We start from the raw sequence: 15,995 nt of genomic DNA, 5'->3' as shown, positions 1-15,995 counted from the left end.
CTCAAAGCTGAATCACAACAAGCACAGCACTGTGGTGAAATTTCTGTTGTGCTCATAACACACAAGCTCAGGAGCCCCGGTGCAGCTACATCCACATAATAAAAACTCCCAGCAGCCAATGACAACAGCCTTTCCCCACACACGTAAGTACACTTGACACTGTGCACCGATCTCCACTGAGCTCAGCCGGAGATCTCCCACAGAGCAGGCAGGAGAGGACGGGAGGCAGAATAATGGCCCAGTGCTGATTCATATCAGGTGATTGTCTGCGACATGTGGTGTTCAGCCAAAGGCCAAAGGCCACTGTGGTAGCGCTGCCCTTTACAGCGTCACATTAGGCCTTGCTAATTCGCAGGCAATTAGCCTGGCTGCATGGGAGCTAGCCTGAGGCGATGGGGGTCGCCAGGGAGCAGCACCGACTGCAGCAAACCATTCGGTGAAGGTGAGGGACGAGACTGCGTTTCTCAAGCGGTAAATAATGGGAAGGTCTTCACATTTCAATAATAATATAACTGTGAGGTGAGCTTTGAATACCCAACACTTCCCATCATTATGTTCAGCCTGAATAGAATAGAGCAGCATTGAATACGGATTCATCTTTCATAGCTTTTCATTTAATCAATTTATCATTTAGTCTTTAAATTGTCAAACAAATAGGGAGAAATAACAGCATAAAAGGAAAGATAATTAAAGCAAAACGGAAAATACTGTCGGGCAGGTGGTGAAGGTCTGTTTTAGAGTTTGTGATTGCACTTGGAATAAAATAAAAAAAGACATTCTCAAAATACCAAAAACAGATTTCATTTGAGACAAACTGATGAATAAGAGACAAAGACAAAAGCAACAAAAAGAGAAACCCCTGCAAGGCTTTGGTTTCCCGCTGCGTGCTCACTACGAGTTGTGGTAAAAGTGGACCCTAAAGTGGAGGGACACGTGGGTGTGAAAGGGCTGCAGAGAACATGGGAAAGTAGAGCGGTGCACGGTGTAGGACACAGACAGAGAGCGGGAGAGGTTGGGGAAGATAACATGCAGGCCATAATGCTGTTCCAGTGATAAAACATAATGTGGGAATGATGCAGCCTGATGCAATGCTGTTTGCATTCTGCTCCAGTAGCTCCATTCGGTTGCTTTGAAAAACAGAGATGCTTTTGGGTGCGTCAACGAGCTCCATAAACAAATGGCAAATGTGTGTTATCTAATTTCATGTTGCTTTTTTTTGTTGCAGATACCAAATTTCCTCCACAGCTCTGGAGGAAGGTGCTCATCATTACTCCTCAGATGAAAAGAGCTCAGCTAAGACACAAAAATCTCACGACCTTGGAAAGCATTTGAAAGCGCGTGCGCGTGTGTGTGTGTGTGTGTGTGTGTATACGCAAAACATGCAGTAAGCCTGTGGTGTTCAACCGGTGTACGTAATTGTGTGATTTCTAAGGATGGAAGCCGACGCGTGTGTGTGTGTGTGTCCTGGTTTCAACTCTGCCGTTCCTGCGCTCCTCTCACATTATCATACAGAGCAGACGGAGTGCGTGTGCTGGGTAGTAAAACTCTCCTCTGCTCTCTGACAGTCTCCTCTCTCTTCTCCGACTCCCCCCCACCCTCATCTCCTCTCCTGCTGCGCTCCTTGTGTGTAATCTGCAGACTGCACACGTACACTGCCTACCTGAGTGGGAGTCTCTCTCTGTGTATGTGTGTATGTGTGTACGTGTGTGTGTGTGTGTGTGTGTGTGTGTGTGTGTGTGTGTGTGTCTCCACGCATTTGTGTGGCAGAGGGTGAAAGGAGACGCCAAACCCAACAGACCACGTATGAGGCGTTTTCTGAAAGCTCAAGCGTTTCGTCTTGAGTCGGTACATTCAGAAAACACGGATTTCCAAGTGTGCAACGTGTGAGTCGACCATGTCTGCCGAGCGTGGCAGCCAGACAATCTCTGTGTCTGTGTCCCACTGTGTACAGCTGACAGCAATCACCTGAACTGGAATGAACTGGACTTACGTAACTTTCCCTGTGACGGCCATTGGCTGGTATAAAACCAGCCCCACTGTTTTGAGTCGGGGCATCCAGGAAGCAACAGTTTAAAGCTTTTTCTAACAGAGAGATGGGACTTTTGCTTTACCTTGAAGTACTGCTGAATTTGATACTTTATGGACTTCTTGAACGCTGACTTGTTCATGCACAAGTCAGTGGTTTCTTATTTCACCACAGATCTGTGTAAGACTGTATTACGTTTCACTGATAACAGGCCAAAAACAGAAAGGACAAACTGTTGTGCTTTGAATACTGCATATCATTGTGTAGTATTTAAATGGACCTGGCCTAACAGGAAAGTAACACAACTTATTATATGTATGTCACAACAAACTCTCTGCACTGACATTGTGGATAAATGCCAGAACATGTGTAACTATAGCCACAACGCCATCAGTGCAGCGCTTTAATGGCGCTACTTGAATGCAGCCACACATACGCACTAATCAATGAATCTAAAGGTGTAATTATGGGATTCTAAAACATCCCGGCAGTACAACCAGCAGGAGAATGCAGTCGTGAGCTGGAGCGAGAGATATCCTGAATGGTCCTAATAACCCATATCCTCTCTCTCTCCGAAACTGAAATGGAATTGATTGAATCCTACATGCAGGTAAGAAGCTCTGCCAACACAACCTGGCTTGTATCATAACCTTTTTGTCTCCGTTTCTGGCGTGCATCTCTGCTCAGGGAACGGGTGTGTTGAAGATTATAGGCGGCGAACAAACACAGGTTTGTGAAAGGGAAAAGAAGAAGAGAAGAGAGGAGTGAGTGACTAAGAGAGAGGACGAGAGAGGGAGGGGGGGAAGTGCAAGTGCTTGGGAGATGAAGATAGAAAGTGAAAGAGAGAGAAATAATGAGAGAAGAAGAAAAAATGTCGCCGCTCTCAGCGAGATGAATTGGTTGATAGTTTGCAGACAGCCTTTACAATGTGTCAGTGGAAGGACTGTATCCTTCCCCTTCTTCACTAATAAGGTAGAGAATCCCCAAGACACAACCGTAGGGATCTATTCATTTCTCTCCAATAACACTGCCACCTCTCTGCTCATACCACCCAGGATTTGCATAGCGGCATTTACATAAGGATTTAATAATGTCGTCTGAATGAGACAACACGCGTCTGTCAATCATTCTTGGTTCACTAAAAGGTTTCTGTGCTCTTCCGGGCAACCTGGATGAGATTTGTGCAGTTTGAGCACTAGGGTTGAGGTCTGATAGCATTTGATCAGTCCAGTATCAGGTTTAGTCTAGGTTTAGCCTTCAACATTTGGAAGTTATAAATAACTTCACTCGAAATGGAGATCGGTAATCACCTTTTGTCGCGTGGGAAGGTAGAAGCACTTTGAGCAGCTATGACATGATAATAACATGAGCACAATAAAACAAATGATTGTTGTCGCCTGCTTGTATTTCATGAGCTACTTGCTCCAAAACGGAAGGTCCTAATTCAGAATGGCTAGGTTGCAATCTGACACAGACAAAACCTATCCAAAAACAACATAGATACATTCATTCTTTTAAAAAGAGACCACACTCCTTCAGCAGAGGATGTGCTACGAATAAAATAAAACAGCAGCAATTTAATAATAACGACCTTAGAACTAATTTCTTAAAAGCGAATTAAAAAAAAAAAGTAATTTAAAGACTAATTGAATATCTGTTTATTAAATTCCAAAAGGTAATTGTCATTTAAAAGCATAAAATTTGACATAAGCTACTGCCTTCCTCCAATATTTTCTCCCACAGTGATTGTGATTGCCACGAGGTATTAGACATGTCGACACACAGACCTGAGACCAGATACAGAAGCTTAACCCCAAAAAAAGCTTGACAACATATTGCAAAGTGTTCCTCTCTCGTCTGGTCTTACCTTCCAGCCGCTGCCCGCCTCTCGGTAGTAGGGGAAGTTGTCACAGATCCACTGGTAGATCTCGCTGAGGGTCATCCGTTTGCGCGGCGAGCCGTTGATCGCGAAGGTGATCAGGCTGGCGTAGCTGTAGGGCGGTTTGCCGTCTCTGTGCTGCGCGGCTTCCTCCTGGTCCAGCGTCGTCCCCGGCTCCAGGTGGACCACTTTCTTGCCGGGCCCGTGCCCGTGATGGTGGCCGTGATGGTGGTGTCCGTGGTGGTGGCTGTGGTGGTGGACCCCGTCGGTCTTCTGGATGGCCGCCCTCATGCTGAGCTGGGGGAGCCAGTCCATTGAGGTCAGGCTGCTCTCCAGCTCAGAGGTCATGGCTCTTGTAGGATGAAGGGGTCCAAAGGGAAGGGGTGAGCGGCTCAGTGACGTGGCGTACGGAGGATCTCCTGTTGGCTCACTGAATGGGTGCTGTGCAGCAGCCTTGGCTCAAGTCTGGAAGAGCAGGAGGTTTGTTTACTACGACTATTCATCTCCTTTAGTTGGAGCAGAAAGCACACTTGGCAAGAGACACGCAGATGTTAACTTGCACATCATTTTCCACATACAGTGCTGCTTTGTATAATGGAAAACTAAATATTTTGGCAGGTTCATTACTTCCTCTTTGCACATAAATATGATCTGCAACGTGCGCTATGGATAAGAGAGAAACTTTAAATCACACAGTTGTATTCCATTAATTACACAGTGAAAAGCAGAGCAGTATGGGAGGCTAGGTATGAGTTAAGGGTCTTACTCTTCCCATTCCTTTCCATCGTTCTTTGGGCCAAAGCATCTGGGGAAGTCACCGAAGTGAAAGGTAGAGTCCTTCCCTCGTGCATCCTCACACGTTCTTCATTTAGCCACGGCAATGGCCGCTGCTGCAACGCACAAACACAAAAACCACACAAGACGGTGAGCTCGCGCTGCCAAACAGCCTTCATGAGATATTAATATCGCACAAGCGCTCAACTGGCCTCGGCATCTGTCCAGTCCGATTAAAACTCTGCTCTCTTTCCCTCTCTGTGTTCTGTCTATCTGGATTGCCTCTCTCAGTGTCGTTCGCTCCAAAGTGGAAATGGCAATTGGATCTGCGGAGTGACTAAAAGCTGGGGAATTGTTTTCACAAGTGCCTGCCAAATGGGGGGGGAACAGCGCGGGAGGAATTCCAACCCTCTAGAGGAGCCGAAAAGGCTCGTCCCCTTTCCCTCTCTGTGTAGCCCCCCCACACCGTGTTCCCATTCTCCGACTCTCGACGTGCCTCACTCTCCTGTCAAACCCCCCCCCCCCCCCCCCCCCGCTACTCCCCCCAGCGTCTCAGATCCTGTTCAGACAGACACAACAACAATGAAAGAACTCAAGAAGTCCCAACATTTTAACTTGGTAGCTATTTTTAGAGCAGCGCTGAACTTAAAAATGTGTCCTGCATAAGTAGAGAACTCGTTTTTTTGGAGTGGTGGGGGCTTTTGAAAATACTTTCAAAGACGATCATTTGACACTAGAGTGAAATTACTCACCAATTGTTCTGACACAGAACATTCGTAGGTTTGTCACTACTGGACTGAGAATGACGTGGAACTGTTACTCATCACCGGAGCGAAGGTGTTGCATTCAGACCGCACTCTGATTCCACAAGGAGAATGGCCTCGCTACGTTTCTCGGTGCTTTTAGAAGATAAACATCCTGCATTCTGGGAAATGCAGGTAAACCTGGGAGTTTTATAAAAGAGATGGATACAGAGTGGGCCAATGCCAGGGTGTAGTTAACAATGGCTGGATGGATTCAGCCTCCTAAGGATACAAAAATCTACATCTCAACCTTCATCTGCCATCCCATGCAGCAACCTTCGCATGTCCTTGAACAACAAAGAGCCTATTGGCCCACGCATTTTCCATTCATGCTCACTGTATATAATCAAGGTGGGAGAACTTCAAGGAGCCTGCCTACCAGCAACACAAATCCCTGTCTCTCTCTCTCTCTCTCTCCACCAATCCCCCTGGAGAGCCCGGTACACTAGGATGAAGAAGAGGAAGGGAAGTGCTCAGCTCCTGCAGAAACCTTGCTTAATTACAAGTAAAAAAAAATGTTTAGCCGCAGACTCGTCAAGCCAAACAAGCCAGGCAGTGGGTCTACGGGAAATGAAAGGATAGAAGAGATGTGCCCGATGAGGCCTCCTTCACAACACCACCCCCATCTCCTCCTCAAGGCCCTGCTACAGTGGGAGAAGCCATAGCCAACCCCCCCTCTTACAAATCCCAGGAAGCCGTCTTAATTAGTGCACCTTTTTTTTTTCTTCTTTTCTCGCTGAAGGGAAGGTAGCTATTGCTAGTTGTAGTGGTGGCGGGTAGGTGGGGATGGGGGTGGTGACACACAAGACACATCACAACAAGTACTTATTTTCCCCTCATTAAAAGGAGGCTCAAGTTGCAAATCAGCCCGCCACAAGCCCTGACCTGCTGTGCTGCGCTGCCGTGGCTGCTGTTGTTGTCGAGAAGTTTGGGAGCGTGGGCTGGCTGCACGGCGGCACGGTGTAGCTTTCGCACCGTTAGCCCGGTGAGGCGTCGAGATGATGAGTAATAGAAGAGAGCGGGGGGGGGGGGGAGAGAGAGAGAGAGCGGAGAGAGAGAGAGAGAGAGAGAGAGAGAGAGAGAGAGAGAGAGAGAGAGAGAGGAGAGGAGAGGAGGGGCATGACTTGGCTTCTGGGGGAGAGGGGCCCTGCTCGGCTGGTAGACGCTACCAATTACCTCGTCGACTCAGTCAACTGGTCCCAAGGTGACTGGGCCAACCTCAGCACTGTGCCTTTTGTTTCTGATTTCTGCCGTTTCACATCAGCCTCGGAGGCCCGCATGGTCTCAGGGGAGGAAAAAAGATCACGGCAGAGAAGACAGCTTACTGTATATCTCCTCTATCTTAGGGCTATCAGTTTTCTAAAGAAACACATTGTATTGTATGCGTAGATGCTGAGTGCTAAACTCCCGTCTTGTGTAATTGCTCGTGATTATCCAGTGTACTGAAACAGCAACGTGTGAGAGAGAGAGGAAAGTAACCCTTCCGTCTATTTCGGTCTTTGTTGATGTTCTTTTTGGTAAAATGTTGCATTTCAGGGACAAACGTTTGGACTGGGAGCATCCATACAATCTATCAGTATACTGCACGTACTCCACTTATGTAACCAGAGATGACTACATCATGCTCAAATTAAGATCCTTATCAAGAGTCTATGATGTAATTGTACTGTTTATTAAATGCAGGTGTCACTTTAAACACTATATTGATATTATGTTATCATCAATAACAAAATGTATCTGTATTCATTGATAAATATGTGATTAACTGCATGTGTAGAGACAAAACTGAACCGAATAATTTAAAGTAAATGTGGTGACAGTTCAGAGAATCGTCCCTGAAAGTGATTCTCCTTGCTGCAGGGCAGGAGAGAGCTAATTGTAATACAATGATTTAGGGGCTCATAGAGTAACAGAAATGTCACAATTCCTGCACAGTAAAAGACAAATCCCCCATGAGACACATTCCGTATCATCGATCAGGACACATCACAAACTCTACCAACCAGGCACATTTCAAAGAGCTGTAGTTGAAGAGAAAACAAACGGTAGTGAAGAGGGGATATCCTGGCAGCTGATCATACAGAAGTATAGGACTGTTTGATTAAATAGTTTCAATGCTTGTAGTGTGAATGTGCATGGGGAACGCACAATGTCAGAGATAGACATTTGGCTAACATTAGAAGATGGTGAATATGTGGCATCTCAGATTTAAATTTCTTACCCGAAATTTCTTTGGCAACTTGGAAGTTGTGATCTATTTCGACTTCCAGAAAAGATTACAAGCATTAATATAAAAAGAAGGGCAAGGATTTGGATGTTTATGAAGAAATCTTTCATCCTCCAAAGAATTTAAACACATCACTCTCTGCACTGTGGATGGGGGGGCTTTCATGACTGGGAACATTGTCCCTTTAAAAAGAGTTGAGGGTCCGTGTGTGATTGAATGTATTCACCCATTAGACTTTGTAGCTGTGATGCACTCGCTCAGCTGTATGCATCCCTAACAGCTAACAGTCCCCCGCTGCTAGCAGGCTTTTAGACTGAGAGAGGCTTTACAGTTCTGCATTTTAATAGAGAACTTTGAATGGAGTGGCGGGGGATGGGGGAGCGAAGGGGGGGGGAGCCAAAAGAAAGAGGCATCAAAATATTTTCAGAGGAAAATGAAGTAATGACAAAATACCCACCCCTGGAGCGCGCAAAAGCAGAGGGGGTTTCTGGGAAGGACTGCCTTGGCAACGGTAAGGCTAATGTGTCAAAAGAGCGTCTGTAAGCAGAGCGAGCGCTGTCGTGTCGAGGAGGGTGGGCCATTCAAAGGAAGAAGGAAAAGGTCCAAAAAGCAGTATTGAACGTCTTAATTACTTTCTGCATCAGCGCCAGAAAACATACCCCTGAAAAGGCTCAATTATAAGATATCAAGGCAAATCAGCTGCCCTTATAGTGGCTGCTTGCTCCTCGCTCAATGGATGCTGGGTTTAGCAATCATCGCCTGATACTGTCTACGTATTCTCAAAGGAGACCTGGAGAGCCATTGATGAAACGCACCGTTTCAAAGTCCAGTTTGGTGGCCTTACTTAAAGCGAGTGGTCAGGCAAACTAATGCTTAAGAGGAAAAAATAACATGGGGGGGAAGGACGATAATGGATCAGAACACTTTGATTAATGGTTTCTGATTGCTGGCCCGTGTCAATCAAGTGGCATCTCAAATGAAACACAACCTCCTGATGAAAATCATTTTTCTAAGGCCTGAAAGAAGGCAAGGAAATCAGAAGGTTCCACTGAATCCCCCGAAGGCCTCGAATAAAATATTGAAGTCACTAAGCCCACACAGAACACAACACCTGAAAACATCTGCCGAGGTAGAGGGAGTTAGCGACCCTGAAGACTTACCGCCGTCGACGAGGAAAAAGCTATCACAATTCCAGATTCTGACAACGGCGAAGTTAAAAAGGCATATTTTGTCATAAATAAAACATAGGAGTGCAGCATTTCGGCAAACTCCCCCAACGAAAGGTCCCGAGAGACGGACGGGATGCTGTTTGTGAACTCATGCTTTGCACAGTAAAAGGAGGCTATAGCGCTGCATCACCACGACTCAAACTACATTTTCACATCAAGCCCTATTCAGCGAGGACTAGTCCTCTTTAAAAATTCATTAATTTACAGCAAAAATAGATTAAAGCGCCCAAACTAAAAAGTTTGGCTTGTGAATAGCATTAATAATGGAAGCGAGCATCCAAAACCTAGAGGCCCTGGCTCAGAGGCATGGCTTAGGTCTTTGTTGCGCTTTATAAATGGAGAGTCATTTACATTTTTTAGAAGTATTACAGCTTTTTGATGCTTGTTTATAATTACATTGTTTTACATGCAAATTGGCTAACAATTGTTCCTCATTAAAAACGTTACCAGGAGAGTGCAGCAACACTCTCAGCTTGTGTAAGACGGGGGCTTTACATCAGGTTCACAATGGAGGCTTTGCACTGAACTCTGGTTGCTGGCAGCGCCGCCGCTGAGTTCAATCCAAATGACAGCCCTTTAAAAGTGATCATCCCCCCCCCCGTCTTATCTTTTACATCTTTCTCTTTCAAATCACAGCAACGCTTTCTGAACAGAATCAAAAGAGGATTTTGACAAGATAAAAGGATTTGCTGCATCTGAATCCAAATTATGTGTACTTTACTGGGGACAAGAAAACAAATATCACACTGACTGGGAGCACTCAGAGAACTTAAAGGTACTTAAAAGGAGAGTAAGTCTGCTGTAATGCCTTGTCAATTTTTAGTTTTTTTCACCTTCCCAGCCTGCAGATAGAAGAGTTTGCTATGGTACGGTATATACAGTAGGTACATCAACAACTAAGGAACAGCTGATTGGGGATGAAGGGTTTCACATCCACTCACTTGCTAATTACATCTAATATCAGGTCATTTCAATAATCACTTTGTCCAAATGATGATTTAAAACAGCTGATTATTGACGTGACCTGAGGTAATTAAATTGACCTGTTGACCCAGTAACGCTGTAGTGGCCGGATAATTACAGAGGAAGATCAGATGGCTTCTGAGACCTCTTCCTCATCTCTTTTAATAGCTGTGGCCGAGCCATCTTCCAGCATGGCAGTTCATCAACAGCAGGAGACACCAGTAGAAAACGAAGACGCTCGCAGGCATCAATCTGTACAACTGAAGAGTGTGGGTGTTAGTGTTTGCTAAAAGCATAATCGTACTTACTAAGTCCTTAAGTAAACGGATCTTCTCTCCAAGGTTAAACACAGATTCTGTATAATGGCAGAGGTATGGAAAGGTGAGCCTATAGTCTCTTTACAGGGAGCTCATGAGCTATATATATATATATATATATATATATATATATATATATATATATATGTGTATGTGTGTATAAATCATATATATCATTCTTGGCTGCCCACTATTACTAATGAATTCACACAAAAAGAAAACATTACAAGTCACTTTAAGATGGATAAAATGTACTTAATTTATTAGTTCCGAATTTTATTGAGCATATGTGAATTGTATTCATAATTAAATAATTCTGTTTAGAATCTGTGAGTTTCATGTCATTGAGCAGCCTCGGCTATCTTTATTTACCAACGTGTCCTGTGCTGATTAAGTCACATCGCTGTTAATGGACTGTAACAACCCTCACAGTGCTGCTTTGCATTGTGGGTAACTAGTGTGGTGCTATTTTACTGGTTTTTGTACACAAATCAAGTTGTAATCTGTAATGCCTATTGTTAAAATTACTTTGCTGTTTGTGATTAAGCTGTCATTATTGTTATAGATGCTTCTATTTCACCTTTGAGGTTCGCTAAGCGTCATTCCGAGCATTAAACTTTACTCACGTGGAGATTTTGGCGGTTATCTCGCTGTTATTTTATAAATACAGGTCCAGATGTCTTGTGACTGAACTGCAGAATGAAATATGTGTCGTATTGTCTTCATACAGGTACATGATCTAAGGTAAGTGTTATGTTGTCGCCTATGTTAAGTGGCTTAACTCCACATGCATCTTATTACATTGGATTCCATTTTCTATATTTTAAATGTTATTATTATTATGTTATTAATGTCTTATTGAGAGACAGTTAATGTTTTGTTCTATTGATTTAAGGAAAAGGTGAAAAAAAGGATTTCCAGTCAATTTTAAAAACTCTTCGCTAATAATTTTCTAACATAGGGAACACATTGTCAAAGCTATGTCAAAGAAATGTAGTATTGTTGTGTCGCTTGAGACATTATAAAGACAGAAGTCCTAAAAGTGGTGCTTTGCGTTGATGATCCAGATGTGCAATGACCAACCTGGAGGAAATCTACGTGTGTGATATTGTCTTCTGCAGAGAATAGAATAAATGGTCTGCGTGTTGCTCGTCTATGCCAACCTAACATCCGTTACACTGGCATATGGAGTTCATCTTGATCCAAAAAATGCAAACGCATGTAGTGTATCCACAAATAGCCCTTGATTCAAAAACGTCGCTCATACACCCGTTTTCTTAGCGTTGCATTTGCTGACATTGACGATAATAACAGCGACCTTTCTGACGATAAAACAGAAATCAGTCAAACATTATGAGGGTTCCTTCTCTTCGCGTTTCATGCGATTCTGCATAACGTTGTAATGAGGCATTTAGGGGCCTATGAGTGATCTACTGAAAAAAGTCTACAATGGCAATCAGCAGTGAGTGTGGCAGCTGTTTGGCAATTAAAAAGCCAAATTACCCTCAATCAACACCATTTACAAGCGCAAGTAAATCTCAGAGCAAATAATGATGAGAGAAATCTGTTCAGACAGCTCTCATCTTGATAGGAATTAGAGGCACATCCAAATCAGGAAAAGTGTACTCTCTCAAATGTTTTCTCAGTCTGTTTGCCACACACACACACACACACACACCCCTCCCCATGTCTGTGCGTTTTTGTATAGTGTTGACTGGCCAACGGCAGCATGATGAAAGATAATGACTCCTTTACAGTAATGGATGGTCACCGTTCATGTTAAGGTGGTGTAGTCTCTTCATGGAAAGAGACTGTAGGCTACCTGTCCATTTGAGGCCGCCTGTGGAAAATAAATCCATAGTAGATGAGCATAACTGCACCATCAACAAACTCCAATTATTATTGGCAAACGGAAAACAAAAGTGAACTGCACGCACTGTTGAAAAACAGGCACTCAAGGGCAGCCATGGCAAATTGCAGTATCTACTGTCTGAATCAAGTATACCAAGATATTTCCACTCAAAGATGTGCCATTTTGTGCAGTCTGTGTCTCATATGAAGCACCACGTTGAGTCTGTAAATAATGAATGGTGTAAATCTGACTTGGCAATTCAAGTCCTCACACTGGATACAATCTTTGTAAAATAGTCCCCAACAAGACATGGGGAGCCACTGAAAATGACACATCCTGCAAAAAAAAATGTGCCGGCTGATGATGCATACATGGGATGAATGACATACTGTACATCCACACAGGAGCCTACACACAAAGGAAAAATACTCTAAAAGTCTATACATTCAGAAACCAACACCGACAGTGCAGCTTACATATTTGAAGCCGTAAAAACAAAGTTCATTAGACCATCATGAATCCCCGCAAATCAAGTGAACTGACATCATTTCCATTCTCTAACCACTTTTTCCTCTCCACCTATCGAGTCAATGTGCTTTAAACTTTGCGGTGGATTCACTACTTTAAAGATACATTTCCTCTCCATACATTTACGTTGCTGCCGGTGAGGACTCGGTGTTCTCCGAGCTTGGTCTGTTGCTCGGTCAGGCTCTAAGCTTCTTCCACCGTAATCACTTCAAAAGTGTTTTCAGCTGTGCAGAGCACCGTCCTCCGTCCAATACGACCCCCCACTATCTCAATGCTATTGCAAACTTATAAATAAGTTGACTTTATCTGACTGACATTCGGGATAAAGACGAATGCTCCCGTGTCTGCATGCATAACAGTGACAGGCAGCGAACTTGTCATAGCCTGCCTGCTCGTTGAGTAAAAAGCACTAGAAGCTTTCCCGGTAAATCAATATACTGTCACAAAACCTCAACGACCGACATTCAAACATTCTTCTGCACAAGCTACTCACCGTCGTATGCTGAATATGAACCGGCTCAAATTGTTGTGTGTGTGTGTGTGTGTGTGTACTCTGGTTCAGAAGCTCCAGACGCCTATTCCGCAATTGAAAAATCCCCCCTCGAAGACAAAAGCTCCAGCGGTGCCTGGACGCTGTCACTTGGGCTGCACGCAAGTGAGCGTCTGCGGGCGTCAAGCTGACCGCTGCCGTGGGTCACTCGACAGTCATGACGGGCGGACTCGACCGGCAATTCGCATTTGCGCTCAACAGCACGAAGATCCCGGGTCTCTGTGCTCCGCTCGGCTGCTGAACCACCGGAACTACTTCCAACGCCAGCCGGAGCACGTTGAAGATAAATTCATGCACCACAATGGAGAGAAAAAAAAAAATTAAATCACATCCATTTAACTAGTTCCCAAATTCAGTATTAATGAGATTGTACCAGGACACACGCAGACATACCACATTTAACCCATGGATAGCATATAAGCCATACATATAATAACTATTAATATTAACAACGTGATCATTATCACACTATTATGTTAGGTTTATGTATTTAAGTAATCACCATCATCTGATGCACTCTAATCATAAATATTGGAAGTATGACAAATTATTAAAGCATCATTTTGCTAAAAGGGTGAAACTATTTTTATTTATTTGTGTAAACACTGTCTGTGTGATATCCAGTTATTGTAGGGAGGGAAACATTCAATTTACACACTGCTAAAAGTGCAGCAAATAATTTGCTGCAAAATAGTGGCATTTAATGGCACCTATAGCAGCCTATTATATTGTTCTGTTACACAATAAACTAGGGGGCTTTGTGATTCCTCAGCCAGGCTGCATGCCGGTAATTTGTTGATTGAATGCAAGGAGAAGCTTGATGTGAAGCACAGCGCGGCCACCTGGACAGAGCATCAGTCAGAGCATCTTGTTGAAGCTGAAGATTTCTGGTCAGAGTGATATTTGTTTGTGTGGTCTCGCACTGGCTGTACTGTTGCAGCAGTTTTTGGGGGTTGAGCATTGTAAATTAAAATATGATTGGCCAAAATATGGATTTTAAACCCTGAAGACACATAATGCTAACGGATTAGCGTGAGCTTTGCCAATCATGCAACCACAACACACAAACGGCTGTTGCTGTTGTAATGTCCTGTAAATTAGTTGCATGCCTTGCGTGTAACTATTGGATGTAAATGCAAATTTTGAGTGAAATCTGTATAAAAGGCACAGAGGTTTTTCACTCAGCATTGAATACACACTCAAGTTCTTGACTGGGATATAAACCACCAAATACACATGCATGGAAACTCAATATGAACAACAGCTTTATGTTACAGCACCTCATGTCACTCTACACATTGTTAGTGAGTTAAGTAGCTCAGTAGATATATATGTGTGTATATATATATACATATGTAAGAGAGAGGAAAGACATGACAGTGGCACAAGCCAGGTTTGAATCTATGCAAACATAATAGGCCTCAGAAAAAAATTAGCTTGGCAAGTGTACAACCCCCCTAACACTTAGCTCCATAGCTGTTTGCTGTGGAGTTAGCACACAGCTAACTCCATAATCCCACCATCAAGCCTGAGAGGATGGCTGAGACAATTCACTTTAAATAAAATAATTCAGAGTAGAGACATAGTTGTATGAAATTTCATTTGATGTCTCGTGTGGAGCACTTTGAACTACCTTCTTGTTGTAAAGTGCAAAAATAAACGTATTAAAAACTGATTAATACTGGTATGATGCTGGCAAGATGAGCAAATAAAAAATAGGGAATATTTGGCTTGACTTGCAAATAATAGTCAGTTTTGCTTATTGTTATACTTCACTTGGCTGTTTGACCTTTAATGTGGAGAATGATATTAAAACAAGCATGGTTTTGTGACATTACAACTGGTTTAGAAACCACCATTGGTGGTCCAGCATGTAATTTACACAAGTGTGGTGTGGATTCTTGAACCCTCCGGGGCAAAAAAATACATTTGGTGTCCAACAGTTGATCTTTTGAAATTAGCAATATTTGCACATTTAGATATTGTGGATTTTCAATTCGGGAGAAGGAGCAGATGCCATTTTAAATGTGTTAAATAAGGTAAAAATCATATTGGACACAAATATATATATACATATGTATATATATATATATATATATATATAGTTTTATGTCTCAATGGGATCTTTAAGCTTCCTGCAAACTCCAGTGTTCATCTATGAAAACAACTACGATTACATTTCTGATCAGCATTCCTGTAATATAATTTCTTCCCCTATCTTGTAACACCACTACATTTAGTCAGACCAATTAGGTGCCTTTTGTCTGCGAGCTTGGTCACGTGGCTCCAGTCCCACTTCATCAGCTCAGAAACAGCTCAGTGCTGCACTCGTCTGGATGTTGGAGGTGGTTGCAATTGCAAATATGTGTTCCAGGATTTGAGGATTTTCAAAGCAGCAATAAAGAGTGCTACATTTTTTTAGGATGAAAGAGATTGTAAATCTGTAAAGGTACAAATCCATGTATGTTCATGAATTTTCTCTTATTTCTTTCTTTGAGAGATTAATAAAATGAAAACATAGGAATAAACAATCTTGGAATTTCTTCTGGGCCAGCTGTTGTATTTTGTGAGTCCACCACCAGAGGACTCTCCAGGTTAAAAATAATGTGTTGCCATAGTTAGACAGACCTGAAGGTTGTTTTGTTTTTTTAAATGTGCACTTATCTGTGTTTTGTATTATTTTAATCTAATGTATTTAAACACTGTAAACTGTGAAGAGACACGTGAAAACCAGGCTGTCATGTGAAAAGCTATTTAGCTGAATCTTCTGTGTTGATTCTATCCAAACATGGTGAGCTTAAATTCGGCAAATTAAGTGACACTGAATGATGATGCAAACAGAATATA

The 15,995-nt window shown here is 43.1% G+C and overlaps 1 protein-coding gene across 1 annotated transcript in view; it reads right to left on the bottom strand.

Annotated features, from left to right (window-relative positions):
- The window catches only part of LOC306712114 (forkhead box protein J3-like), a gene marked incomplete at its 3' end in the record, with an annotated part of 44,447 nt that extends 31,287 nt beyond the window's left edge, over positions 1-13,160 (bottom strand). The window contains exons 1-3 of the mRNA XM_079181222.1: positions 13,092-13,160; positions 4,672-4,795; positions 3,894-4,370 (exon numbers count right to left, since the gene is read on the bottom strand). Coding sequence (XP_079037348.1) covers positions 3,894-4,253 — 360 coding nt within the window. The 5' untranslated portion in view covers positions 4,254-4,370; positions 4,672-4,795; positions 13,092-13,160. The remainder of the gene's footprint in view (positions 1-3,893; positions 4,371-4,671; positions 4,796-13,091) is intronic.
- Positions 13,161-15,995: the final 2,835 nt, after the last annotated feature.

The sequence above is a fragment of the Pholis gunnellus genome (genome assembly GCF_910591455.1).
Source record: "Pholis gunnellus genome assembly, chromosome: 2".
Taxonomy (NCBI): domain Eukaryota; kingdom Metazoa; phylum Chordata; class Actinopteri; order Perciformes; family Pholidae; genus Pholis; species Pholis gunnellus.
This window is presented reverse-complemented; position numbering and strand designations above follow the sequence as displayed.